Here is a 26,550-nt window from a genome sequence, read left to right on the forward strand (position 1 = left end):
ATAAGATGTAGAAGCTGACCTTTTTTTTCTCCATTACAGTACCTTGACAGCCTGGTCAGGTGAATGAAAACAACATGAACCAACATGCCGAAAGAGTTATCCTGCATTGTTCTTTAAGCTTCCTTGCTTGCCAGAGACCAAATTCCCAATTCTCCCAACGTACCTAAACTTTTGGATAGCACGAACAAGATAGAGGCGCATTTATCAAATTCCTAATCGAGCAGTTCAACCAGTAATAGGAACTTAAAACGACAGTATTCATTTGCCAAAAGTTCGGATAACAACACAATGAGACTTAAGCAATGTAATCCCACCACGCAACGGAAGAACAAATTCAGATTCCATGTGCACACACAGTTTCCTAGTTTCATCATAGGAGCCAATACGCTGTACAATCAGATGAGCACTACGACAAGACCATTTTCTATTTCTTTAAACCACACGCGTAACACTCTAGCTTTCAAATTTTAATTTTTTTGGTCTTAATTGTGACAAAGGCAGGGCACAGGATCTAGTGACTACACAGGTCTCCAAAATCCAAATGCGACTGACAATAGTTTTGCGATGAGGAGAAAAGCTAGGCTTTCTATCCTCTCAAATAATAACCCTTTTGAGGTGGTTTATACCTGCATCGCACTTCAGCAAATGATTGATGGAGTTTTTGGTCCAGAACGTGACCAAACTTGCTGCTTCGAAGTTCTGAACCTAGCATATCCGCGTTTCAATAATCGTATGGGAACTGGATCGTTAATGAACAACCTGAAGTCCAAAAAAACAATTTCAATAACACAAAGAGGTGTGCTCAAAGTGAAGCATGAAATCTGACGAAAGTTTCTTTCCTGCATTTGCACGCTCTTATTGCTCAGGATGATGGCATTTTAGAATGCTAATGTACCAGAAAATGCAAAAAGTTCAGCCTAGCAGAAACTATTTTCATTGGAGCACTCCCTGCAACCAAGAGGTCACTACTGTCTGTTGGCATTTGCATGCCCAAGAGCACCCTATATACATGATATCCCTACATAGAACCATGAATTAGCGAACAACCACGCCCAATTATGCCAGCAGGATGAAAGAAACAGGAACTGAGGAAAGGAATGCGTTCAGGGATTCCGTTGATCATACTAACATCAACATGCTTGTTTTGAGATCTTAAACTGCAGAAAGCTGTGAACACCAATCCCTTCGTTTACAACAACAACAACAAAAAAATGACATTCGTCAGTTATCGATGAAAACATGACATTTTCTTTTAAGAGTCAGCATGCGAGACTCAATATCCTAATATAAATAAAACACCATTAAAGTTACTTGGGATCTCAAGGGGATAAAAAAGCTGAGGAAAATAGAAAAATGCTAAGAAGAATGAAGCTCAATGAAAGAGCAACAATGAGGAAGATGTCAAATATCAAGTAAGTACGAGAAGCGTTTATTTTGTTCTTTTTTTGCTTTTACCCTTATAATTCTTTCTGATAGTCTTTGCTACGCGGGGTTTGGTTCTAGGTGTGTGGTCGACGAGGTTAACTTCTTCCTTCACCTTCCTCACTGGCTTAAACACCTCAGTGATTGACGGGTCCAACACATTTCTTGAACACTGAAGAGTGACACCCATTGTCGTTGCCTCCTCCCATAGCTCTCTGCCCTTCTCAAACTCTCCTCCTCTACAAAGCTTTGGTATAAGCAAATCATAAACAGGCCCATAGCCACCTAAAAAGCTTTTCTTCATTTTCTCAAACAGCTCAAGAGCATAATTCACCCTTTCAACTCCACACAGAATGCCAATTAGGTCATAATAAAACTTTCGTTTGGGCACCAACCCATCCTCTATCATCTTCTCGACTATTTGCTTACCTTTCCCAAATCTACCTGTCAAATATAGGACTCTTGCAACAAGATGATAGCTAACCCAATCAGGAAAACAACCTGAACTCCTCATTATATTGAGAATTTGAAGAGATTCTTTGACCCTTCGTGTCCTACACAAACAAGAGAGTAATATGTTATAACTGACTGAGGTGGGGCTAATCTGATAAGACCTCATTTCAATCATCACATTCAAAGCTTCAGGAACAAGACCTGACGGATTCGATTTCAAATTTCGCTCACAAAGGCACCTGAGGAATGTATTATAGCAAAAGAGGTCTGGCGTAAAACCAAGAGACTTCATCTCTTTGATAATTTTCCGTGCTTCCTTAACATTCTCCTTCTCCGACCACCCATATAGTAGACTTCTATAAATCAAAGGCTCTGCACCTGAAATCTTATTGTTATGGTGGGAAACAACCCCTTCAGCCCTCCTAGCATGCCCTTTGGAGCAAAGGGCACTAACAATAGCTGTGACTGTATCTCTATCTTGTGGGCAGTTGAACTTGTCCAAGTTCTTGAAAATCCCCAATGCCTCTTCTTCCCTACCCAATTTAACCAATGCCTCAGCTACAACACTAAATGTGCAAGTCTCCATCTTCCGACCTTCCTTGCCAAGATCCGATGTTAGTATCTCCATTGCCCTATAGTCCTTATTCTCTGCAAACACCCGAATCACATGGTTATAATCCGCGTCTTCCAGCTTATCATCTAAATTTTTGTGTGACCATAAGAAGAACCTTAACAGTCTCCTAGTGGGCGCTTCATTTTTACAAGAATCAATGACTTGGGTAACAAGGGATGACGTGAGAGGAATGCTAAATCTATCAAGACTCGCTTCCAGTTCATCTAAACCCCCAAAGCTCCTACAAACAACACTACATAGCTCTTGGATATCTGTATGCAAATGGGTTGGTGGCATTGTGCAGTAGAGTGGCGGAAAACGTTGCGTGGGCTTCCAGGCACTGATAGTTTGCAGCCGCGTCAAACTTCGCCATGTCGGTTTCCATAAGAATAGCATCTCTTCCAAAGAAACTCAGTGAACAAGTCATGCAATTGACAACTTAACATGAAAAGTACAAGAACTTTGGAAAACCCACAGAACTAGCACATTGTCTGGGGAATTTTATCAAACAGATGGTGTGACCCCTGATAAAGTGCCTGAATTTCTTGCTTTCTTTTGCTGCTTTCTTCACACCTAACAAGAATAGGAACAAGCAAGCGTCTTTTGTGCGATTGCTCGCGCAAGAATCTTCTTTGGTCCAACGACCAGCAAGTAGACTACACTGTATAGCAACCCAGATAATATCGCATGTCCGACTCCAAAACAAACAAAATCCTGACTACGCTGTCCGAAAAATGGGGATTAGGTAAAAAAGATGTCCAATCGGTAGGAGTTTACTCCAATCTCATTTTCCAAAATAAATTATGCATGTGGTCTTGGAGCACCGCCACGTGATGGTCCACACCTTTGTTGTTCACCGCACATCTCCGCGAAACTACTTACTACTACTAATCGCATTGATTCCACGGAAATGTATGAATAAAGGTGTTAAGTTACTAAGTAGCAGCGTTGCCCTAAAATTATTGAATAATCACTCATATTTTCCAAGTTGTCCATTTTTTGAGAAATTAGAGAGAGATTCAAAATATTACCCTTTTGCCTGTTTAATCTTGAATTTATGTGACAAGTCTACTTGAATTGAAGAACAATTTTGAAAGTTTAAGCTTCTTTTTGTCGTAATTTTTAAATCCTTCTTCTTGATGGAACGAATCGGAAAAATATAAAAATATGGATTGATGTTGAAAAAAATTCGTATAAAATGACAAAAAAAAATAGTTGTTTGATACTTTTTTTTGTCTTTGGTGAAAAAAAAATTTCTTTTGGTAATAATTTTTTACTTTTCAGACTACTCTCATGGAGATGGAGGATTAATTCTAAAAATAACGCAAATTTAACAAAAATTCAAAAAAGACGAACAAAATACAAAATGAAAAAATAAAATGTTTACAAAAACCCACCCAAGCCATAATAAATCTTTAATATTTCAATAAGATGATAGAGTATTTACCGTATCATAGGAAAAACTTTACATTGGGTTAGTTTTAAAAAAAGTTGTACCAGTGAAGTCACTAGGGTTCAAGCGGAAGGTAGGATTAATCCCTTGAAATGTTTTATCTCAATTACAAATTTGCTTAGTGTTCCTATGTTAAAAAGAAAAGAAAGGGCAAATTTGTTCACTAGATTAAGAGGTAAATCAAAATGTACTCATAATCTAATATTACAGAACTGGAAATCTCATGTACTCGAAGGAATTGTTATTCAGGCATGATAGTTTTCCCTCCGGTATCATCCTCTTGACTTTTGAAACCACAGATACAAAATAGCATGCCTTCTCTGGGAAGAGCATTTCGAAAATTCAGCATAACCCGGCTGGTAATCCACATCTGCAGATCAGAATCGTCATTCCATGGCTCCAAAATTCCACTGGGTATCACGTGAAGTGAGTTTGTGCCATCTTTGTACTCGATGAAGTGAGTTGACTGATTGTAATTTGGAAATCGCATGATGCAGACGCTTCCAATCCCACAGAACACAGTGCGGTTCAAAGATCAAATGGAAAGTATTCTCTCAAATCAAGATCACCAGAAAACTACGGCTTCGCTAGCAGAATGTGGAGTACTTTTACAGCACAGGGGGAGTCAACAATAGCTTTACCACTGGGAAGGGAAAATCTCAATAGTGTTCATAATTAGCATATTGAAGCATCATCCTCAGGCTCTTCCTCATACTCCTCTTCTTCATTGTCGTCAAAATCACCCGAAGTAGGTTGTCCATTAAGATCCACATTTATCCCATTTTTCTTCCTCACAAACTGACCACGTACACGAGGCCTTCTTTCGGCTAGCCGTTTTCTGTTAACATACCTAATCTTCTTGTCGAAACAACGTTCTTTCCTCTTCTGCCTAAACTTCATTAAGGCCACCTCTCTCCTATCAACTTTACCTACTTTTACTTCCGCGACAGATGAACTTCCATATGATGGTGGCCATGGGTGGGTAGTGGGCATTTGACCCGGTTGCATGCACACGCCGTATGGGTAATATGGGAATGGTGCCATATGAGGAGGGCACTGGGGCATATGGCCATATTGAGGAAGCATAGCAGTTGTGGCATGGTTTGGCAAATCTTGGAGGTTATTTTGGTAAAGTTGTGCCGGTGACATCATAACTTGATTCATTACGCCTGGTACAAAATACGGATAAGGATGAGGATGAAAACCTGAGACATCTCTTTGATGAGAGTCATTGCCCGGATGCATCTGGACCTGAGAGAACTCTTCCATTTTGGAGTCTCTTTGCTGTTGAAATTCTGTGAATACTGGAGGAGTCGAGGACCTCTCCATAGAAAGAGAATCAGGAATACTGCTACTGCTTGGAAAGTCATCTCCTTGGGGTTGGGTCTCGTGTGCCTCTTCGTTTTCACAACCTCGAGTATCATTGCACACTTGTCCAACCCATGGGTAAAGTTTGCTATCTGTTATTCTGGAGTCCCAAGTAACTTTTTCACTATCTGGGGCCACCTCTTGAGTATAGCTTTTGGGCATGCTTAATTTAACATAAGTGAAGAAGGCGGAAGACTCGCCTATTCTCAGTTCACTCTTCTTTGGACCTGATGCAAATTGTCCTGAAAAAGTAACACAATTTTCTATAAGCTCTATTGCAGGCAATGATGAAAAAAGGTGTAAGATGCACCCATGTATCAAGTCCGAGATTCCTAATGTGAAATTGGATATGAAGCAAGTAGGAAGCGGCTAGACATGACGTATGGATACACAATTTGCTGTGGCAGGGGTTGTTTGCTCTGTAATAATCTGCTTTTTAAACAAAAGCATACGTTGCGCATGCAAATAACATTAAAAGAACAACAGAAAATTGACACTATGCTAATTCAGAAGGAGTCACTGCCAACATGAAGTTCAGTTTCACCCAAATTTAATGTAATTTAGTAAGCAACCTGAAACATCTCCTCCACCAATATCAAATATGCCACCAGTGCACCACATACCAATTAGGCAAGTAATTTTGCTTTATCCATGCAGGAGGTGAAAAGGCCAACTCCCAGCACCAGCAGTTTTTACAAATTTCATAAACTTTCAAGGTGAATATATAGGATGCAACTGGGATATTCAGAAACTCAGCCATGCATATTCCACAAGATTCTGGTGCTTATGCAAAATACAGCAGTGAAAAACCAATTCACTTTGCTTCCAATGCAAATAATCCAAGAAAATGGAGCACACCAAATAGGAAGATACTATGAAATTGAAGATGTTCCTTATAGAATTGTAATCTAACCAGTTCAAATACTCATAAAATCACGATTACAATTTCTGGAACGCTAATATTAAGAGATTGACAACCATCATTCCATTATTGTTGGACATGCACAACACACCACATGCAAAGAAGCTGATGCAGAAGTGTGAGGAGTGCTCACCTGTTTGGTGGTCACTAATTCCAGGCACATCAGGCCGATAATCAAGTGAATCCTTAGGTGGAGGCTCTAAGGGAGCAGCAGCAGTAGCAGCATTACACTGGAAATGTATATACACAAAGAGAACAAATACATAACAACATAAAAGGGCTTAGGTTGGGCAATTCAATCACAAATTATATACTTGCTTCAGGAAATACAACAGCTACATAATAACACTAGCCTTGAAGCAGTTCACAGATGGAAACAGCACCCATAGCATATAGCTGGTTTGTTCAACTCTGCAAGTCTTATACTTAATCTACTGTAGTGTCGAACGTTATTTAATCATATAATACTAAATAGAATAAAATCCACTTTGACGTATTAAGAACAAACAGCAGATATCCAATAACTCTCCACCAAGTTGCACTCCAAATAGCTGAGGTAAATTTCTAGTCACTACTAGCTTGCCTACAAGCTTTCTTTCCTGGCTCGTCTGGAATATGAGCTGCAGCAGCAGCCACCAGATCATCTATTAAAGAGAGCTACGTTGTAGTGTTTTCATATACTGTATGATCTTCCAGAGCATCCAACAATTGAGAATCTTAGTTACTTTTTACTCATCCACACCATGAGCTGTCATAGTCGTTTGACTCATTTACAAATCAGATCTCATAGACTTCCATTGTTGGGAAAATGATGAGGAGTGAAATAAACAGCTTCACTAAATCTGAACTGAATGATAAAGAGAAGTATATACAAAAGAATCTGAAAGCTGGAAGCAAGATATATAACAAGCCGCTTAAAGCAATAAAACAAAGAAACTTCAGGACTCTCAACCAACATGAAGTTACTCCTTCTATCCTGCAAATACAGCGCATAGCATGCATATCTTAGATTTCAAAACTTAAATTCAGGTTACAAACCTCTAAAACTTCCACCTTGACCAGTTTAGGTGCTGTAAATATTTGACACGTAAATGAAATTCTCTTAATTCGTCATCCTTGAAAAAGGAAAAGAAGAATTCTCAGATTCTAGGCGACACTAGAGAACTAAGAAGTTCAGTTATTGTGATTGGTGACATAGTAACCCCAAATGCCACATGTCATGTCACAAGGTAAGGTGTTCAACACTGGCAGTACGATAATTTTTCTATGAATTAAGCAATTCCACAGCCAGAGAAGAAATTAGAATGGAGTTCCCTTTTTTCTCCTCTGTAGTGAAACTCTACTATTTTTATTTGGATAAAAAATTTACTAGACCGTAGGTTCCAATTGTTAAATGATGTACACCAACTTATCCATGTATACTTTTCCATGCATTAGTCCTTATCCATAAGCCTTCCTTACTATTTCACCTTTGTTAGCAGAAGCCAGTATGTCAAAAGGAGGAGAATGCTGGTAGAAGAGACAGACTAAGTTCACTTTAATGTCTCACAATCAAAACGATGATTCACATAATTAATCATGGGCCGCATGGCATTCAGAAGAATCTAGTCACCAGTATGAAGGGTTTTTTGTATTATAATTACCGTAATTTGACTCTGTATCACATTGACCTCATCTTCCTGGCGGGTTGCAACGCATATATCTGGATTTGTGCTCTTCCGGGACCTTTCATCAGTGTCATCTGAGAACAGAGTAGTGCTGTTCGTATTAGCATCACTAGGGTCTGATGGCACCTGATCAAAGTCATAGTTTAACATGTTCTTGTCTGCCAATCCAAGCTGCCCACAAAAGAATAATGATCATAAGAATATTTCCTTAAGAGAGATTTTGAAAGAACATTTGTTGAAAACACGGTAAGAAAGCAATCCAGTATAGGGGTATACAACTAAAATTGACACAAGTAACAACATGATCACGAAGTAACAGTAAAAACATTCTCATGAGGTAGTGTCAGAGTGTAATATTACAGGGTAGCTTTTTGAAATTACAGACAGTTGATACCATACAATCCTTGATGACAGAAAATGAAAGACAGAGAAGCAGCACTTGCAAAAGGATCCTTCCATTTGAAACGAAGATCAAAGTATTCACCTATCAATTTGCATTTTCATTCATGATATCTCACGTGCTTTCAAAATAAATGACTCGAGTTCATTCACAATTTTGCCAAAAGTGGAATAAGGATCAAGGATGCTTTCAAGCAACAATGAAACAATAAAAAGCATTATGTAGTATGTACCATTCTCCTTCTCCTCCACATGTGAGTCCATAAATTTAACAGTTCGTTCGTGCGTAAAGGCTTCACGAGATAGTCAGCTGCTCCAAGTCTCAAACATTTGACAACAACAGAAACCTCATCCTGCGCTGACATCACTTAGGAAACGAAAAAATTGCATATTCATTAAAATCTACCAATGCAAACGAAAGTCATCACATATAGAAAATAGCAGAGTAACCAATGTTTTTTTTTTTTGAACCGCAGAGTAACCAATGTTGATACTTACTGATAACAGGAACGCGTTGCAACTCTTTATCCCTCATAATGTATTTCAACATCTTCAAGCCTTTGGCCATAGGAAGGTCAACTTCAGACAAAATGATGTCTATCTCACGCCCCTCAGCATTCAGTGCATCTATCACCTGTCTGGCTGACCTCACTAAAGTTACTGCAAAACACCAGTAGCCAGTAAATAGCATAACAAACTGTAGATTACCTTAAAATAAATGTCAATTCAGTAAAAATCAGCTAATTACAGGAGGTCTATTTCTCAGTGAACTAAAATATCACAATACAAGAAAATGAAGGCGACGATAAAAACTTTTAGATTAAGATGAACAGGCACGGATTGAAAATACTAAGGCACTAAACTGCACATGTCAATTAGTAAATGTAAAGCCTGATTGCAAATAAGATGATTCCATTAGAGACTCCAAATCAAGATGTCTACGGAAGTGCAGGATGTACTTTCTAAATTAGAACTTTTAGAACACAACAGGTCCTTACAATGTAGAATTTTTTTCAAAAGAAACTTAACAGTCCCACAATGAAAGCCCTAGCCATATTGCTCAGTTCAAAATAAGTCATTTCTCGACAAAGCATTCAAGCATGAGTCCATATCCTAGCCTTTCTAAAGAAGATGATTTCACACAGCAAATACAATAGCTTACGAGGCTAAGAAAATACAGAAAACGTTATCATGTTGGTAATATAGACCATCTAGTGAAGCATGAAACTGGATCAATCTTGTTCCACAGTAATTGTCCAATTCGAACAAACAAACAGGTACTCAGGTAGTAACAGCTTTTCCAACTAAAAGAATAGCTTCCCAAGAAGTCAAGAACAACAAGCAGGTATATTCTCTCTACATGCTGGGTCTAGCAATCAAGTACAAAAAAACAAGTGGAATCAAGACAGGTAATCCAAGAAACCTCTCCCATACACCTTTTTCAAGTAACTTAATCAACATCTACTATAGAAGTTACAACACTTACTATACCCACTAGAATCGCACACACCAATAATTCGACATCACAATTCCGAATCGAACGCCATATTTCTACAACAATTCCAGAACTATCACAACAGAATCGTACGCAACGAAACAATTATCATAAAAATAACCAATTAGTTCAAAATCCAATACCTTGATAGGAGCACTTGCACAAGAGCGTGAAAACCTCCTCCGAGCTCTTCGGGTTGTTGTCGCAAAGTAAAATCCTCACCTTGCTGCGATCGATAAACGCGTCGCCGTTCTTACCACCAAACCCACCCCTACCACCACCACCATCACCACCACCGGCGGCGGCCCCGCCGCTAAATCCGCCATCTTTTCCGGGTACAATCCCATCCCTCTCCATCATCTCAAATTAAAACCAATAACAAAAAACCTCACAACAGTTCCCCAAAACCCCCTCAAAAATACACCACCGCCTTTGACTACAGGCTTAGTTTCATAGAATACTAGATAACCTCCATAGGAGAGAGAGAGAGAGAGAGAGAGAGGTGAGGAAAATAGGGTTCTGAATACAGATTTCAGTCAAATACACAAATATCCATACACAGATTTCAAAAAACCTAATTTTTCAACAGCCAAGAAGACAGCAGAAGTGAAGTTGCGCTTGATAATACCATGCGCACCGGCAGCGCAAGATATCTTTACCCCAAAAGTAGAAAGTTTCAGAAAAGAAATCACAACCAATCGAGGCAAGAACTTCTTCTTCTTCTTTTTTTGATCCGGAGGCAAGAACTAAAAACGGGAAAAAAATCAACAGCCGGATTCGGATCACCCCCAGCGCACGTTAGCACACGTCTTCTCCTTCTCCCGACCAGAGGGGGCCGAAGAAAACGGAAATTCTTTCTTCTTCTGGTCTGATCCGTGTCGTCCTTGGATTAAGCCTTTTCTAGTCTGGCGAAAACGTGGCGGTGGTGGCGGCTAACGTGCGCGGGAAGGGGCCGGTGATCTGGGCCGTTGAAAATAAAGAGGCGGGGGGCCGGGATTGGGTTTTGGGTGGCGCAGTGCGCGCAGGGGCGTAGGGTAGCGGGAATGGGGACGTGGACAGTGGGAAAGGAAAAGGAAAAAGTGCGGGGAAAAAGTGCGGTCCGGGGGCGCGTGAGGAGATATTTAATGAGGGATAGGAAATTGGCCACGTCACGGGGGGAAGATCTTTGGAGAAAGATCTCGAGAGGACGGAGATCGGAATCCGGAACTACACGTGGACACGTCAAGTTGGAAGGATGCGTATCATGGGCTTTTTTTTAGTCCCGTAATCCTTCAAAATAGCACACACCCGCCATCGATAACCGCACTGTGCTTGTGTTCTTAATTTTCGCTGTAGGAAATTACCGGCTTGGAAAAAGATGGAGCATCTTCTACGTGGAGCTCCACTTATCAAAATTGACATCACAGCTCTATGCAACCTTACCTCCAAATGAATTTTAAAGACAACCAATTTTCTTCGAAGTTGGCATCAATTGTCAAATGTATAAAGATTATCAAAAATAGCATGTGGGTCTCAAATTACCACGCTAGCCTTCCAAAAAATATTTGAGTTCTCGAGACTTGAAGCAAAAGTTGAAGATGTCTAGGATGTGTTTTGAAGTTACGATCACGCTCACGCTGCAGCACATGCATGCGGGCGCGAATTATGCAAGGGTGATTATTGGTTAAAGAGAGTGGGCCCAATCACATGGATGTTGAACCACTTGTCAAGAAGGATGGGCGACTCCCTAAACGAAAACGAAAACCAATCCAATCGATTTGTGACGTCTGTTTATATGGCAAAATCAATAGCTAATCGTAGAATATGTATCCTTTCCTAATCACCAGGAGTTAGATTGTAATGCTTTAGGCTCGGTTTGGAACCTAGGGAAAGGAAATGAAAATAAAGGAAAATAAAAGAGAAGGAAAATGAGAGAAAAATTGGAGGAAAAATTTACTACTCACTATACTTGAAATTCTTGAAAAGGATTTTTTTTTTTTTTCCTTTCCTTTCCATAGGTTCCAAACAGAGCCTTAATTAAGGACCATTTTGTATTCATGGTTCTTTAATTGGTTTGTTCATGTTTTTGTGTGTGTCTGTGTACGCGCGCTTTTCTTTTTCTTGTTTGAAGTTTTGGTCAAAATAATTGGAAAGTGATTTTGTCACTCTTATTTTGTTTAACGGTACCTCTCTTTGTGTCTCTATCATTTGATTTGTTTTGTGAAACAAAAAGAGTGCCGTTAGAAAAAAAAATGGGAGTAGCAAAGTCACTTCTCAGATAATTTAGTTTCACGGATAAGTGAAAACATAACACAGATCTGTACTACCAAATAAGGTCAAAAATCATTTTTTTTAGGGGGTTTATTTCATCTTTATTGAAGCATTTTTTAGAACTTTTGGTCAAAGATATTTTTAAAAAAAATACATTTATCTCGTTGAGATGGAGAGAGAGAGAGAGAGAGTGCTGAAAAAGAAAAAAAAATATTCCCTTCTATCACCTAGGCCTAGGGTTTGTCCTGTTCGAAATTCTGTATCATTTTGGAACTCAGAAAAATGTATTTTTTTGAATGGTTTTAAAACTTGCTTTACACATTTCAAAAAGCCTAATTGGGAACTTTTAGACGGTGTAATTTTTTTCGGCTTTTAAAAAAACACTAAATTTCAAGCAAGACAAAAATTATGGAACGGATAGAGTGATTGTTTGAGATTAGTTTGGTTAGGCTCAGCGTAACAATAAAATGCGTTGCAACTCATGTTTGATTAGTGGAAGGATGAAGATATCATAATTAGGTATGAGATGACAAATTCAGATTAATTGGGAGTAATAGTTAGTAGCAACTTATACTAAATAACTTAACAGGCTATCGGATTAATTGTTTATTATGAAATGACACTTCGAAATTTACATTCCCAGTGGTAGATGTGGGAGCCCATATATTTGAGAAAAAAACTAGTCCCTTTGAATGGTATAAAAATGATTTGCGAGCAGCTACTGTATAATCTAGGATTAACCTTTCGGCACAGATCGTTATAGTAGATTATGCAGTATTATCTTCATATAACTCTCAATCGCTTGGAAATTAGTCCAAAAAATCAAACTCTGCATGAACATATTGGGTTTGTCTGGCAACATGGTTATGGATTCGTTTGTTAGAAAAGCACATTTGGCCCCTTGGGTGCAAGTTCATTACAAGTTGAAGTCAATAAGCTATATTTTCTGATTTCTGAACAGGATATGTTATGTTTATTTATATTTAAGGCTTTTTTCACAAAGTACTCCACGTGTTCTTACCCATTGATAAATTATGTTTGGTCGGCCAATTGATCATTATGAAAGTATTGTTTTGAATTTTTATTTTATTTTATTTTGTATGTAAGGTGGGTGGTATGGCATTGCTTTGACACTTTCAGCCTCTCTAGGTCCTCTAACCCTTTGACACACAAGCAAGCTCCCTTGTACCATTTCTAAGTGGCCCTCAATTCACTTGCTGGGAATGTTGGTATCACAAGTTTTTTAGGCAACTGAACACACACAAAGTAAGAGAAAATTTCAGATTTTTATTTTTATTTTTTGTTAACGGGCCTACGGTCAAGTCACTAAATGGATTCGACTGCGCAACCCAAACCTTGGAGAAGCTAGCGCAGCCACACCCGTCACGAGGTCAAAAGAAGAGACAATATTGTATGTGTATAGTTACCGTTTAATTGCATTCACACAACCTAAAAAGTGATCTGATAACTTGAAATTTTAGAAATTATCACCCCACATATAGAATTTTTTTTTCACCCAAGGTACTTTCTTTGTAGGGACCACTTTTATAAAAACTTTTCGTTTAAAGCTTATGTTCAAGTGCATATAGCTGTTCGGGAAGATTAAACATATGGTTTAGTGCTTTCTTTTAATAAAGGAAAAAGATTATTGCTAAATGCTCACAAGTCACATCACTCAGCAAACTCCATACAGCATTGACTTTTGTCCATCATGTTGTGGAGATGGAGAGTACCCACAATCACAAAAGCAATTAAGAGAAAACCAAGAACTACCGGCTAACACTAGTGGGTGCGTTCTCATCCCCTCCGTGGAGGTCAGTGTTCGAGCCCCACGAAAGGCGGGTTTGAGATTTCAGATTTTCAAGACTATGGATAATCTCTGAATTCCCCATTGATTAACATTCCACTAACCTCCACTAACTATACAATATTGGCACAAAAAAACAAATTTAATAAGAGAAACCATAGGGTAGAAACAGGTTCCTTCATCTCAAATTAATCCATCCTACATCGAAGGCCATTGACATGAATAAAACAAATGGTAGCTTCAACTACATGACATCATTTTCAGTATCCATCCCTATTCTGTTTAAACCTTACAACCATGACATACAATCTTCTAATTAATCAATTTATTACAAATTCGTATGAGAAACAACCTATCTGTTAGAGGTATAATCAACTTTTTCGCTAATTCTCCAAGGAGAAGTACGCGTGTGTCAGTTAGAATGTATAATCAACTTTTTCGCCACTAGTCGAATACCAGCACTCTGCTGATAGTCATACGCGTCCAATGAGAAACACGCATCCACAAAGGTTCCTGGAGTGAACAAGGCATCGAGTTCAGCAACGTCATATCTACTAACCACTAGCCGCTGTGGGGTGGCGGAACCTTCTTTCTTGTATATATCTGTGAGCCATCTGGAAACACCCCCATCTGCTATGGTAGGTATGCTGCAGAAATGGCAAAATCGAAGGTCAGATTTCAGTAACAACAGAACATCTGAGACAGTTTAAACTGGCCACTGGTACCTCATTTGTTGTGAATAAAAATTGCACGTTAGACAGGATTAACAGGATTTCAATCATAACTCCATTTCCGTCTTGAAATTACCCGAAGATTTCAATTTTAACCAATAATTTTCCAATCTTCGCAGAAACAAGATAAAGCATGAAACGTGTACTTCGTTTTTTGGATATCAAAAAAGCATGATATCAACATTCAAACAAAACCACTCTAGTCTTTGTCAAGTCCCCCATTTCTCCCTTCCACTTTCTGAAGCATACAGAATAATTCTACTGAAATAAAGTCGCTTACTATGTTTTAAACAAGTTGATATGGCGAAACAATCTGCTACTTGACATTTGAACCTCCTATCGGATATGATAAACCAAAAGTTACAAAATTGCACTTAGCATGTTATTCTGAATTCTGAGCCAGTTAGATTAACTTAAGGGTGTAGCTACAGTCATTTGGGTGGGTTCACATGATCCCGTGTGAACCCACGGGAATCTGAAATACTTAGGGACACATAGTACAGACATTTGGCGCAGCTTCTATCAATCATGACACCAGTGAAATTTTAGAGAAAACCTAAACGGGGGGGGGGGGGGGGGGGTCAACCTGAGAAACCAAAACTTAATAAGTTTGCAGTAACTTGACAAGTTACTTTCGCTTGCGCTGTTGCAAATCTACGAGATTACCTGGTTTTAAAGGAAAGTTGATTAATTTGAGTACATTGGAAGCACTAAAGAATGACACGATGACTTGTTGAATGACGTCACTGAACCAAAATCCTAGCTACGCCACTGGTTAGTCCAAATATATATTTGTGCGCGCGCGCGAGAGAGAGAGAGAGAGAGAGAGAGAGAGAGAGAGTTACTTCAATCTCACAGTACGCGAGTTCATGAAGCCACCCTTTCTGGTGACTACAGGCCTCCACTCAGAGCTGCTACCAGAATCTACAGACAACCTCTGCGCAAGACCATCACATGCATCCAAAACCCGGCAAAGATTTGGAGTTCCGTCCACAACAAAACTCAACCGAGGACGCCCAGCATAATCGACAAACTTCGTACTTACTCCAAAGCGCACTTTCAAGTGAGTACAGGACAGCTGCAGCAAAACATCTCTGTGCATTACTTGTATTCTTTGAATTCCACGATAAAATGGGGCAAGTGACACACTAATCGAAGGTACATGAACTCCATCAGGCTCTAAGAAGGCTGTATACCCATTGGAGCCCTCAGATTCAACTGCTGCATTTACTGAAGACTCTGGAGACTTCAAACTGGATTCTTCATCCATGTTGTCTGATTGAAGAGTTTGTATCTCCACTTCAACACTAAGTTGGCCCATGTTAAAAGGGTCTGGACGAGCCTCTTCCCCTGTGTTGGGAGTCATTAGAGATAGTACATGAAGGGTTCCCTCTCTGTTTTGATTTGTGGGAGATGATATATGGTGGTTTTCAATGTTGATACTTGGTGAGGATGAATCTGTTGAGCTCATGATCATCCCGTCCCGAGAAGCTGACCCATTACTCCTACTTCTTGTAGTAGTATTTGGAGAAACCCAACTGTTTTCCGTTTGTATGTTTGATTCCTGCATGTTAAGCAGATTTTTAGTCCAGTTCCATGAACCAACTTTGCAAAACTCTCAACCATAACCAGGAAGTGACAAATGGTGACCCAATCAGTGGCAGATTCAGGAATTTACTATAGCAGGGGCACATATAAATGACAATGCTGAATTCTTGTCTCATAACGAAACAGGGTAATGAATTTCACACATTACTAAAGGAAGGAGTGTAACTGCTTGGCTATGTTTGTAACTTTATGTTGCAATAAACAGAAAGGAAGGAGTGCATTTGCATAAAAGGAGAGTGGGCACATCATGATTTTATGGAGGCATCGGGATAATTCTAAAAAATTCCATAAGGGCCCATCCCCACAAGCCCCTACTTGCATCTTCCTCTGGATCCAATCTTGTAGTTATATGATCTAATCATCTAAGTTACCTAACAAACATAGCCAGCAGTCCTTCTATGAACAAGGGGATCAGACATCATATTTTAGTAGGTGTGACAAACTATGTCTATTTCTGCGATAAAGCATGTAAAATTGAATGCAGGCTAAGAGTGTGATCATGCTTCCTTCATCAAAAAGGAGATCGAAACTTGAATAGGTAAATGTTTACCAAGAATAGAACTGTTGCACAGTACTTGAGAACTTCGAGATTCATCCGAACGTCATCTAAACTCCTGAGAATCATCACATAGTAGAAACGTCAGACGTTAATAATTAGTTGACAACAGTAAGAGACTACCATTTCTCACAGGCTCACATTCCTCAAAGCAAACATTATTTGGACCATCGATTGTGTTCATGTCATTGGTCGTTCTAAAAGTTCATGCATGCATGTTAGAGCTAGACACCTCTGGGGCTAGCACACGTGGCATCATATAGGCACAGCCGTTGGACACTTAGACATTCCGATAGAAGTACAGATTTTGAGTGAACACCAAGGATGCTTAAAGAAGAACTCAACCCTTTACATATTTTCCATTCACAAAAAATAAAAAATAATATATATATATATATATATATATATATAAAATAAAATAAACTCAAAATCAAATGTGAGCAGATGAGGGCTTTAAATTAGACAAATTCTAAAGAATGTAGTCATTTCCAAGGGGGGGAAAAGATGGTCAAATTTATATTTGAGGCGAGAATGCATATTTCATAATTACCGATGAGTTTGCTGCCCAAGCCCAAAGTAAGCTGCAAGTGTGGCCATCTGTATACAAGAGTATGGTTGAATCAGAATTCAAAAGTCTTAACCAAACAAATGCAAATAACATTACTGATGTAGAACTGATGCGCAACCCCTAGGAATCCACACCTAGGGGGGTAGAATTAGAATCCACCCTAATTCAAGAGAAACCAAAACTTTTATTCATTCAATAATAATCCATAAACAACCTGCAGGAGCCATATATAATATATATAGGCCCAATGTGATAACATCCCCTACCAAAAGATAAAACACAAACTAAGAAGAAAAAACCTATCTAGAAACAAATAAATGAGAAGGATACTAAATTGCAAATGACATAAATATCATAATGATAAATCATATGGCCCCACAATCATCTACCCATAAAGAAACTGGATGGGCCATCCTCCCACGCCAACGGCTATAGACAAGTGTGAACCTGGTGTCCGCACCAATTACCCATCGGCATAACCCAGCATATCAGCACAAATCCAAGAAGCCATAAACACTGACTCATGGACTACAGGACTAGCTATGGACAATAACATTTAAGAAAACATAATAGAAAGAAAAAAGGAAACAACATTGACTAGAACAATAGAATCCCTCAATTGAGCCTAGAATCAGCCCTTGGTCCAGCAATGTAACAGAGACTGGAGAAGATTATAACAGGTTCAGAATGAGATATATGTATCCCAAAATGGGTGCAGGAACTCCCAATACACTAAAGATTGAAGACATGCTCACCATGTCACTAGCCAACCATCCTTCCGTCCTTCAGAAAAATTCCAAAAAAATAAGCTCCCACCCTAGCTTTCACAGACCACGTGAAACATAATTTAGGTTCTTCCTTAAATTCATTGAACAGATTAACTGAAAAATATTTTGCAGATGGCTTTCTAAAACCCTTCTTGGAAAAGATGAGATATCTTATGTAGTTTGTCATTGTCCGCCTATATGCATATATATATGTAAACATACACGCGGATCCAGTCCGGGATCCCAGATTTTGTGTAAAATGTGGACCATGATCTCAGCCGTTGGATTGTGTTTTGAATGGTCCAGATTCGCGAACGATCTATTCACGAGAATAGATGGTGAATAGATTGTGTGCACGCACTCATGTCCATGGACACGCTATGTGTGTGCAAAAACTAGTAGAAAGCCGTAGAAGAGGAGAGGGCAAACCCCATTTGATAACTTCTCAAGCAGTTACATGGGGTCGTTTTCCTCTTTTGTCCCAAGGGGTTATCCGATTGGAACTTAATTAAACTGTAAAATTACTTTTTCTTGCGGGTGTGATAAAGAAAGCGTACCACTATATACAGTTATATGTATGTCTGTAATGTATGTATGTATGAGGTCAGGTGCCATTGATCTGACCCCCTTGACATTAGCAAAAAGAAAAAAGTATGCGGCCACATGGAGATTACAAAATTGACGATATTTGACCATTGGGATTGGTATAATTCAGTCTATAACACTTCACAGATCAGCTGAGTGAAACAGTGAAACTTAACTATTAGGAGCATAATGTTGTTCAACATCCCCAAGTTCAAAAACGTTGTCAAGCATTCCTGGACAATGTCAATGGTTGGTAATTGTTAGGAGCAGGAGATTGTCGTTCTTCCTGAGTCTATAATACTCTATAGAATGGTGGTACTTGTGCGTACACTTACAGTACAGTCTACTGGAACTACATAACAAGTATGTTAAGCCGTGAATATTGTGGAAACTAGACTTCGCAACAACATGAGCAGCAAGTTTCTTATAAATCTTAATTTGCCTATGTACAGAAGGAAGTTACTGCAAAATTCAGTACACACTTGATCAAAAATGATTTGCGGGAATTTTTAAAACAGCTGAATTCCATATTGATGCAGCTTAGTTGATATATGATATATCAAAAATTTAGCTCTTTCAGCTTTCTATTAGTTATGTTTTTGTTAATTTCCTGTTGAATTTTAGTACATATTAAACATTGAAAACCTGTCGGTCATCTTGCACCTCAATAAAGAAGTCTTGGTTCAGTCCTTGGTTAGTAGAAGATTGTTGGGTCACATTCTATGATGGAAACGTCTAGAATGGGAAACTACAGACCGATCAGAGAATTGGTATGACAATATATTCTAAATCCAAATGAGAGCTGCATGGCAATTGAACTTAGAAACGTATGCTCAAAGATAGATGACGAGAACACGATTTAGAAATCAGAAAAAATAATAGAAACTCAAAGATTTAGAATACTGAGCAATGCCCCACTTTCAGGCTTCAGCAACCGAAAAATGCAAAACCCAACTTCCACGAAATTATAAACGTGAAAACACTTAAGTCAAGGCAATAATAGTGCTAACATTATCAATTGAAGAAAACAAGACACCCGTGTGCCTGTACAATCTCCTGAATTGTTCCATTGGCAAATTCACATCACCTGATCACCTAATTCACACACAACCAATTGCCAATTACACTCGTCAATATAATTTGAGGCCTGTTACAAATCACCGCTTTTTATCCCCATTTTATTTCACCCCATGCGGCAAAATATGATTCACCTAATCGTATACACATAGGAAGCAAATCAAAACCATACACTAAGCGGTGACATATAACATTTGTCAAGTTAGTTACCATTTCTGTATCTTACGTCAATGTTTTGCATAGTTTCAACACTAATAATGACCTCACCATAAAAACGAACTAATGACAGTTCGGATAGAGAAATATACCTTCATGTCACCAGCTCTCCTCCCAAACCTCTGCGTCAATACAGCCAATGAATCTATTGTCCCCTTCGGCTCCGGTGGCGGCCGATTAATCTCCGCAAAGGCCTCCCGAATGCGAGTACAATCAAACCTCAGTATATTATGGCCCGCCCATATCCTCCCTATAAACACCACACAAAACAGAAAACACCCAATCAAACCCAAAAATCGTAAATACCCAGAAATCCAAAACGAACATGATAAGTATACAAAAAAAAAAAAAAAAAACACCACCCAATCTAATCTCAAAATCCCAGAAACATATACCCCTTTATGTACATGAAAACTCCACCCAGAACGGGTGTCAAAATCCAAAAAACATATACACATATAAACACCACACAAAAGACCCAATCAAAATATTCAAAACTCAAATCCCAGTACCCAGAAAACCACCAAAACCACATACATACATGACTAAGTAAGTATACATATAAACACCACCAAAATGTACCCAATCAAAACCTAATCTCAAAATCCCAGAAAACTAAAAACTTATACTTCTATTTGTACATAAAAACTCCACCCCAAACACCCAACCAAAACCCCAATCACAAAAACCCAGAAAACCCAAAAACGTACTCCCAGTACATAAAATCTCCACCCAAATACCCAGTCAAAACTTAAATCACGAAAACCCAAAAAACAAACATATACATATACTCAATCAGAACCTAATCTCAAACCCCAGAAAACTCAAAAACATATACTACATATAATATAAATATATCCATAAAAAGAGAAGGAAGGAGGCATACCCTGGAGAATGTCGTAGACCCTATCGGCGATTTCGGAGAAAGTGGGGGCTGGAACGACGTCGGCCTTGGTGATGCCGTTGCATCGAACAGAGAGGGAGGTAATGAGGGATAGGTCAGCTGGCCGGACCAGGGTCGAGTAGCTCTCGAGCTCAACGAGCTTCTTGGGGCAGACCAGTATGGCTCCGAATTCGAGGATCGCGTAGCCCTGGCCGGGTCGGGTCGGCACCGTGGTCTCGACGTCGAAGAACGCTATCTCCGACCTGTCACCACCCAAAACCACCATAGTAGTATAGCACTAGAGAGAGAGAGATTTGGATGAGAGAGAAAGAGAGAGTAATTGGGTTAAATCAAAATCCAATTGGATTTGTGTATGCAAGTATATATCTGTTCCAGAGGTATTATATGAAGGGATAGAGGTAGATTTGACTGGTGTCCGTCGTGGCGTGGTGAATGACTGGGATTGCTTTCATCGGACGGTTTGTGGGGTACATGGTGAAGAAGAAAAGGACATGAATTCTTTTTTTCCAGGGGTTGATTAGGGAGGGAGGAAATGGAGGTTGATAGTGGCAGAGAAGCAAGAAGAAACGTGCCATGTAACGGACACGGTACGACAAAGCGTGTTGTACAAGTTGCTTTTCTGAAAATACTACGGTACAAATCTTCTCATAATCCGACGTTCTAAACAAGCTTAGCGTGCGTCTCGACTAATTTTAAAAGTATAAAATTGATCATCGGACAAGTTCTCTCCAGTAGACCCAACTCTCAATATTAGGGATATTTAAACTCTGTGAAATTTCAACATGCGGTGAAAATACAAATTTTAATTCGATCACTGAAAGCACCTATTGGACTGATTTTGTGATTTTGCCTTAAAGAAAGTACTAATCTTTTTCAAAAATTATCTGGAAAATAGGTCTCAAAACCTCTTCACCAAACAAGTTTTTTTGTGATTTCTGCAAAAAGAGAACAAGAACCAAGACTCGTATGCCATAACTGTTATGAGAAAAGTTATGGAGTAGAATCATGACATCTCGTTCCGCTAAGATTCTTTTTTATAAATACTTATTTTTCGCTTTATGAGATAGGTCATTCTCTTATAGTATATCACTTTTACCTTTAATTTTAAAAAATAAGTACTTATTTTAGTTAGTGGAACACGCTCTCGTAAGTGGAGTGGGATGCAGTTGGTGTCTCCCTTATACTATCATGTACATGGACAGAGTTCGATTCTTATAAGCATTCATCTCTTTCTCCAAGTCCCCTATGATAGAGTAGATTAGGATTAGAGAGTACCCTACATATATATGGTTAAAATTAATCCTAGGATTATTAATCCCGACAACCATTTCGAAAACCAAACATAAGATAACGCGAGATTAGGCACATTTACTCCTATCTCATACGCCTAATCCCCGATTCAAACAAGGCCTTTCTAGATAAATTACAAATCGCACAAGATTAGACATGCGCGAAAGGAAATGGGTATTATATTGATCTTCTTGGGCTTTTACATTCACCAGAGGTCGAGGTACACACAGTGCGTGTGAAAATCGAATCTTAATAAATTTGAATGTACGATAACCATTAAATAAACAGCTCTTGCACTTCCCCGGCAACATACTACGGTACTTGAGAATCTCAGGCGGGAAGAATATCCAAAAAGACTGTACCATTAGAGGTTTAGAGTTTTCCTAAATTTTTTTGGCATTAGAGTTTTCCTAAATTTTTTTGGCTAAGCATTAGAGGTTTTCTGTGGGGTTTGAGAAATTTGGAATAACGGCAAATATTAGTTTCTAAATTACTGGCGTTGGAGGATTTCTGCGGGGACTGAGATTTTTGTCACTTTGGAAAATGGCCATAGAAAGTTCAAAAGCTTAACTACCTCTACAGGAAATTATGTAAATATCTACATACTGATACTGGTAATTATGAAAATATATAAATTTACGTATGTAAAGATGTATATACATAATACAAGTATACAAATGAGAGAGACAGAGAGAGAGAGAGAGAACCTGTGTAAAAAAGCAAAGCCCCTTCTTTGCATGAGTTGGATCGAGGGTATCATTGTTGCCGAGCTAAAAAAAAGGTATCATTGTTTTCGTGAAGAAGAGAGAAGAAAGGAATAGGTTGAGGTTTGATGGAAGTTGTCATTTTGGCAGTTGTGGCTGTAGCAACGTGGGGTGAGGAGTTGAATTGCATATTTACAATTTTGCCCAAAGCTAACTGCCCATAACAGGAATTAGGGAATTAGGGAAAAGTTCGATGAGGGGGGCAATTGTGGAAAACACTTTCGTGACGGCATGAGAGATGACAAATAATGCAGACTTCCTAACCATGAAATTCATTACTGCCGTGGGAACAAAACCAATAAAAAAAAATTGACATTTTAAAGAGTTAAATACTACTACTATAAAAACAGCAAAGCAAACCAAAACGACAATTTTTGAGTTCATAGATTAACCTGCACATCTGTTGCCTAACTGTATATTCCAATTCCAACCATGAAGCCATTTCAAACACCAAAACCAAGCCAGGAAGTAAATTGAGTCACTTACTCTTGGTATTATTCCTTGCTTGTGCTTGAATAACTCTGCTGCACCTTTGCTACCACATTGATATCATCAAGCAAATGATTTCTCGTTGAATGAGTAAAGATTGCAAACTCATCTCAAACACCAAGGGGTGTTAGGATATCAAAATACGAGCAACTTTGCCTTTTTTTTTGCTATTGAGGAGCTGCAGTAAGACTCGAAAGTCAAAATGCATTAAGCATGGGTATTAAGGAGAGCGCCTCATCTACCAGACCAGACCAACCTCTTGGTCTTGCCAAAATATAAAGAAAGCACACTGTCTTCTTAATGTACAAATCTACCCATATCGTATGCTTGATCCGTGACCACATTTCTGTCCATTGAGCGGGTTTATCAGGCCAATCATGAAATTTGAAATTACGAACGAATAAGTTAGGACTTTGGTCTTTGGGGGAGGAATTGTTGGGCTGCACAAAGAGATAGCAGAACCTTCCCCAATTTCCACCTTCCAAATAATGATTTCCACCCAACTTTAGCATGTTCACTGGGAGCAATTGGCTCTCCTTTCAGAACAGTGACGACTCAAACCCCTGATATGCATACGTGAAGACCCACTGCGTAAAATTTCACATTGGACGAGGTCTAGTAAAGAAATCCTCACTAGATGAATTTTAGTCTCGACGCCAGGATTGAGATGAAGCCATAAGCAAAAACCAACTTCAATCAACTGCTCTAAGTCCTAAATGTCCAGAAGTACCTCTAAATTGTCAGGCTCAAACCCTTCTGATTTAGCTTGTGCAGAGATATCTACAAGCACCTCATATATAGAATATTCATGAATGTGGTCCCTGTCATCTGCCACAAAGTCACGAATAACCCCATGTATTTGGACCCAACTTCTGCCTGGTGGTTTTTTCGTATGCATTTCAACCATCTTCTGTCTCACAATCGAAACATCCTGCCACCTATTACTAGTAGCATATACATTTGACAAAAGCATGAGATATCCAGCAGCTCGCTCAGGGTCAAGTTCCAAAACCAAATTCTTGGCAACACGCGAAGCAAGTTCCACATTCTTGTGAATTCTACAACCACCAAGAATGGCCCCCCAAATGGCATCGTTTGGCTTGATGGGCATCGTCTGAACAAGCCCATACGCTTCATCTAAAAATCCAGCACGACTTAATAGATCAACTATGCAACCATAATGCTCAATCCTTGGTTCAATCCCCCAAACTTGATTCATACACTGGAAAAAATTCCGTCCCTTGTCAACTAAACCAGCATGGCAACAAGCGCACAAGACCCCTATGAAGGTTATCTCATCGGGTCTTGCTTCACTGGCTGGAGCGCATTGCATCCAGTGGAAGACACGGAGGGCTTCTTCTCCCCGTCCTTGTTTTGCAAAAGCCATGATCATACTAGTCCAAGTAATACATGTTCTCCGCGGCATCTCAAGGAGTACTTTATAAGCTTCCTCAACCACGCCGCAGCTGGCATACATGTGTATGAGTGCATTATTCAATGACACCAGCACTGCTTGGTTTCTAAAATGAAAAACGCACGAGTGGATCCACCTTCCCAATTTCAGGTCACCCAATTCAGCACAGGCTGATAGAGCTGCAACCAATGCCACCTGGTCCAATTCCACATTAGCTCTCTTCATCTCGCGAAACAAAACCAAAGCTTGCTTACACCTTCCATTCTGCGCACAACCCGCAACCATCGTGGTCCACGAGATAACATTCCTCTCCGGCATCTCATCGAAGACCCCACGCGCCCTATCAATCTCCTTGTTTCTTACATAACCCGCGATCAACGAATTCCAAGTTGCGACATTCCTCTCAGACATTTCATCAAACACCCAGCGGCATGCGCTCCCAACCCCACCCGCTGCATACAAATTGACCAAATTCGTCTGAACAAACACATTCGAGCAAAACCCATTTGAGATTACTTTCCCGTGCATCTGTTCCCCCTCTCTAACCAACCCACCCCTCGCACAACCACTAATAACAAACGAATAGGTAAACCCGTCAGGCACAGCTTGTGCCGCTTCCATTAGGTTATACATCTCAACCGATTTACGCGGCGTTTTGCTCCGAGCGTGGCCCCTTACGATTTGATTCCAAAGATTAGGACTTGGGTACTCAATCTGTTCGAAGACTCTTTGGGCGTTTGAGAGGGAACCTGACGTTATGTACGGGTGGAATAGTTTGACGAGAATGGAGTTTTTGTGGGAAAGGCCGTTGGTGATTATCTGGGCGTGGATTTGGGTGAGGCTTTTGATGGTGTTGCAGTTGAGCAAGAGAGAGGAGAGGGTGTGTTGGAGTGCTCCGAAGGTTGTTGGAATGGCGGGAAGGGCTCCTTCAACTAGCATTTGAAAAGAAAACGGTGGATTTTTTTTTTCCAGGATAAAAACTACTGGAGTAATACATAGATCAATTTCAATTTCGATACATAGTGGAGTAGTAACTCCAGCGTTTCTTTTTTCTTGAGGTTGCGCATAACACGGGTACCACGCTTATAACCCGTGGAGTAGTAACTCCAGAGTTTCTTTTTCTTGTGGTGGTGGATAACACGGGTACCGCACTTATAACCCGGCTGAATTAGAATCCCAATGGTTTTTAGTCGAAGAAGCATGAGAAAGTAACAATTGTTTTTCTTCTGTGAGATCTCATGTTTAAATCACACGAAGTCAATTATTTCAAATTTTGAATCACTGTATGGTTTTTTCGGTTGTCAATTTCAGGATCTCACAATTAATCGAGATTCACGCAAGGTAAACTAGTCACCTGGTTATCAATACAGAAATGCTACGCGCACAACTGTTGTGTTGGTTGTGCGCCTAATTCTGACATTTCAAATTATGTTTGGACAGTCTAGATTTAAAAAAAAAAACTCTTCCAAAAAATAGTTTGAATGAATCCTAGCCATTTAGTATAGCAATAAAAGGATAGAGATTTGTTGTATGTTATGTTTTACACAACCGTTACTGAAAAAAGATATTCAGCGAAGGTAATTTCGGACTAGTCCTACCCTTGCTACCGACCAATAGAGTACTGATAGGGTACCGACCGGCACATATGGCTCACTCCGGGTCTCACACGAATGATTTGAGCCATTCAATAATTAAAAATTAAAAAATCAGTAGACTTGTGAAAAATCAACTC

The 26,550-nt window shown here is 39.4% G+C and overlaps 4 protein-coding genes across 4 annotated transcripts; all 4 read right to left on the reverse strand.

The window, feature by feature from the left end:
* Positions 1 to 1,055: 1,055 nt before the first annotated feature.
* LOC131311629 (pentatricopeptide repeat-containing protein At5g61370, mitochondrial) lies at positions 1,056 to 3,333 on the reverse strand. The gene has a single exon (XM_058339151.1). It carries the CDS (start codon positions 2,882 to 2,884, stop codon positions 1,430 to 1,432), a length of 1,455 nt encoding a protein of 484 aa, XP_058195134.1. The 5' UTR covers positions 2,885 to 3,333; the 3' UTR covers positions 1,056 to 1,429.
* Positions 3,334 to 3,997: 664 nt separating this feature from the next.
* On the reverse strand, positions 3,998 to 10,888 carry LOC131310767 (two-component response regulator-like APRR1). The gene is made up of 6 exons (XM_058337963.1): positions 9,936 to 10,888; positions 8,796 to 8,957; positions 8,531 to 8,664; positions 7,875 to 8,069; positions 6,365 to 6,461; positions 3,998 to 5,551 (listed from the first exon to the last, which is right to left on the reverse strand). The coding sequence occupies exons 1-6, from the start codon at positions 10,150 to 10,152 to the stop codon at positions 4,617 to 4,619; spliced, it is 1,740 nt and encodes a 579-aa protein (XP_058193946.1). The 5' UTR covers positions 10,153 to 10,888; the 3' UTR covers positions 3,998 to 4,616.
* A 3,119-nt stretch (positions 10,889 to 14,007) lies between these two features.
* LOC131310864 (protein NEN1-like) lies at positions 14,008 to 21,354 on the reverse strand. Its single transcript, XM_058338108.1, has 6 exons — positions 20,844 to 21,354; positions 20,050 to 20,207; positions 17,295 to 17,341; positions 16,739 to 16,802; positions 15,426 to 16,144; positions 14,008 to 14,496 (listed from the first exon to the last, which is right to left on the reverse strand). Exons 1-6 carry the CDS (start codon positions 21,124 to 21,126, stop codon positions 14,262 to 14,264), a joined length of 1,506 nt encoding a protein of 501 aa, XP_058194091.1. The 5' UTR covers positions 21,127 to 21,354; the 3' UTR covers positions 14,008 to 14,261.
* A 1,801-nt stretch (positions 21,355 to 23,155) lies between these two features.
* Positions 23,156 to 25,934, reverse strand: LOC131310863 (pentatricopeptide repeat-containing protein At5g48910-like). The gene has a single exon (XM_058338107.1). The coding sequence runs from the start codon at positions 25,755 to 25,757 to the stop codon at positions 24,117 to 24,119; it is 1,641 nt and encodes a 546-aa protein (XP_058194090.1). The 5' UTR covers positions 25,758 to 25,934; the 3' UTR covers positions 23,156 to 24,116.
* Positions 25,935 to 26,550: the final 616 nt, after the last annotated feature.

This window comes from Rhododendron vialii, chromosome 12a, assembly GCF_030253575.1.
Source record: "Rhododendron vialii isolate Sample 1 chromosome 12a, ASM3025357v1".
In the NCBI taxonomy this organism is placed as follows: Eukaryota; Viridiplantae; Streptophyta; class Magnoliopsida; order Ericales; family Ericaceae; genus Rhododendron; species Rhododendron vialii.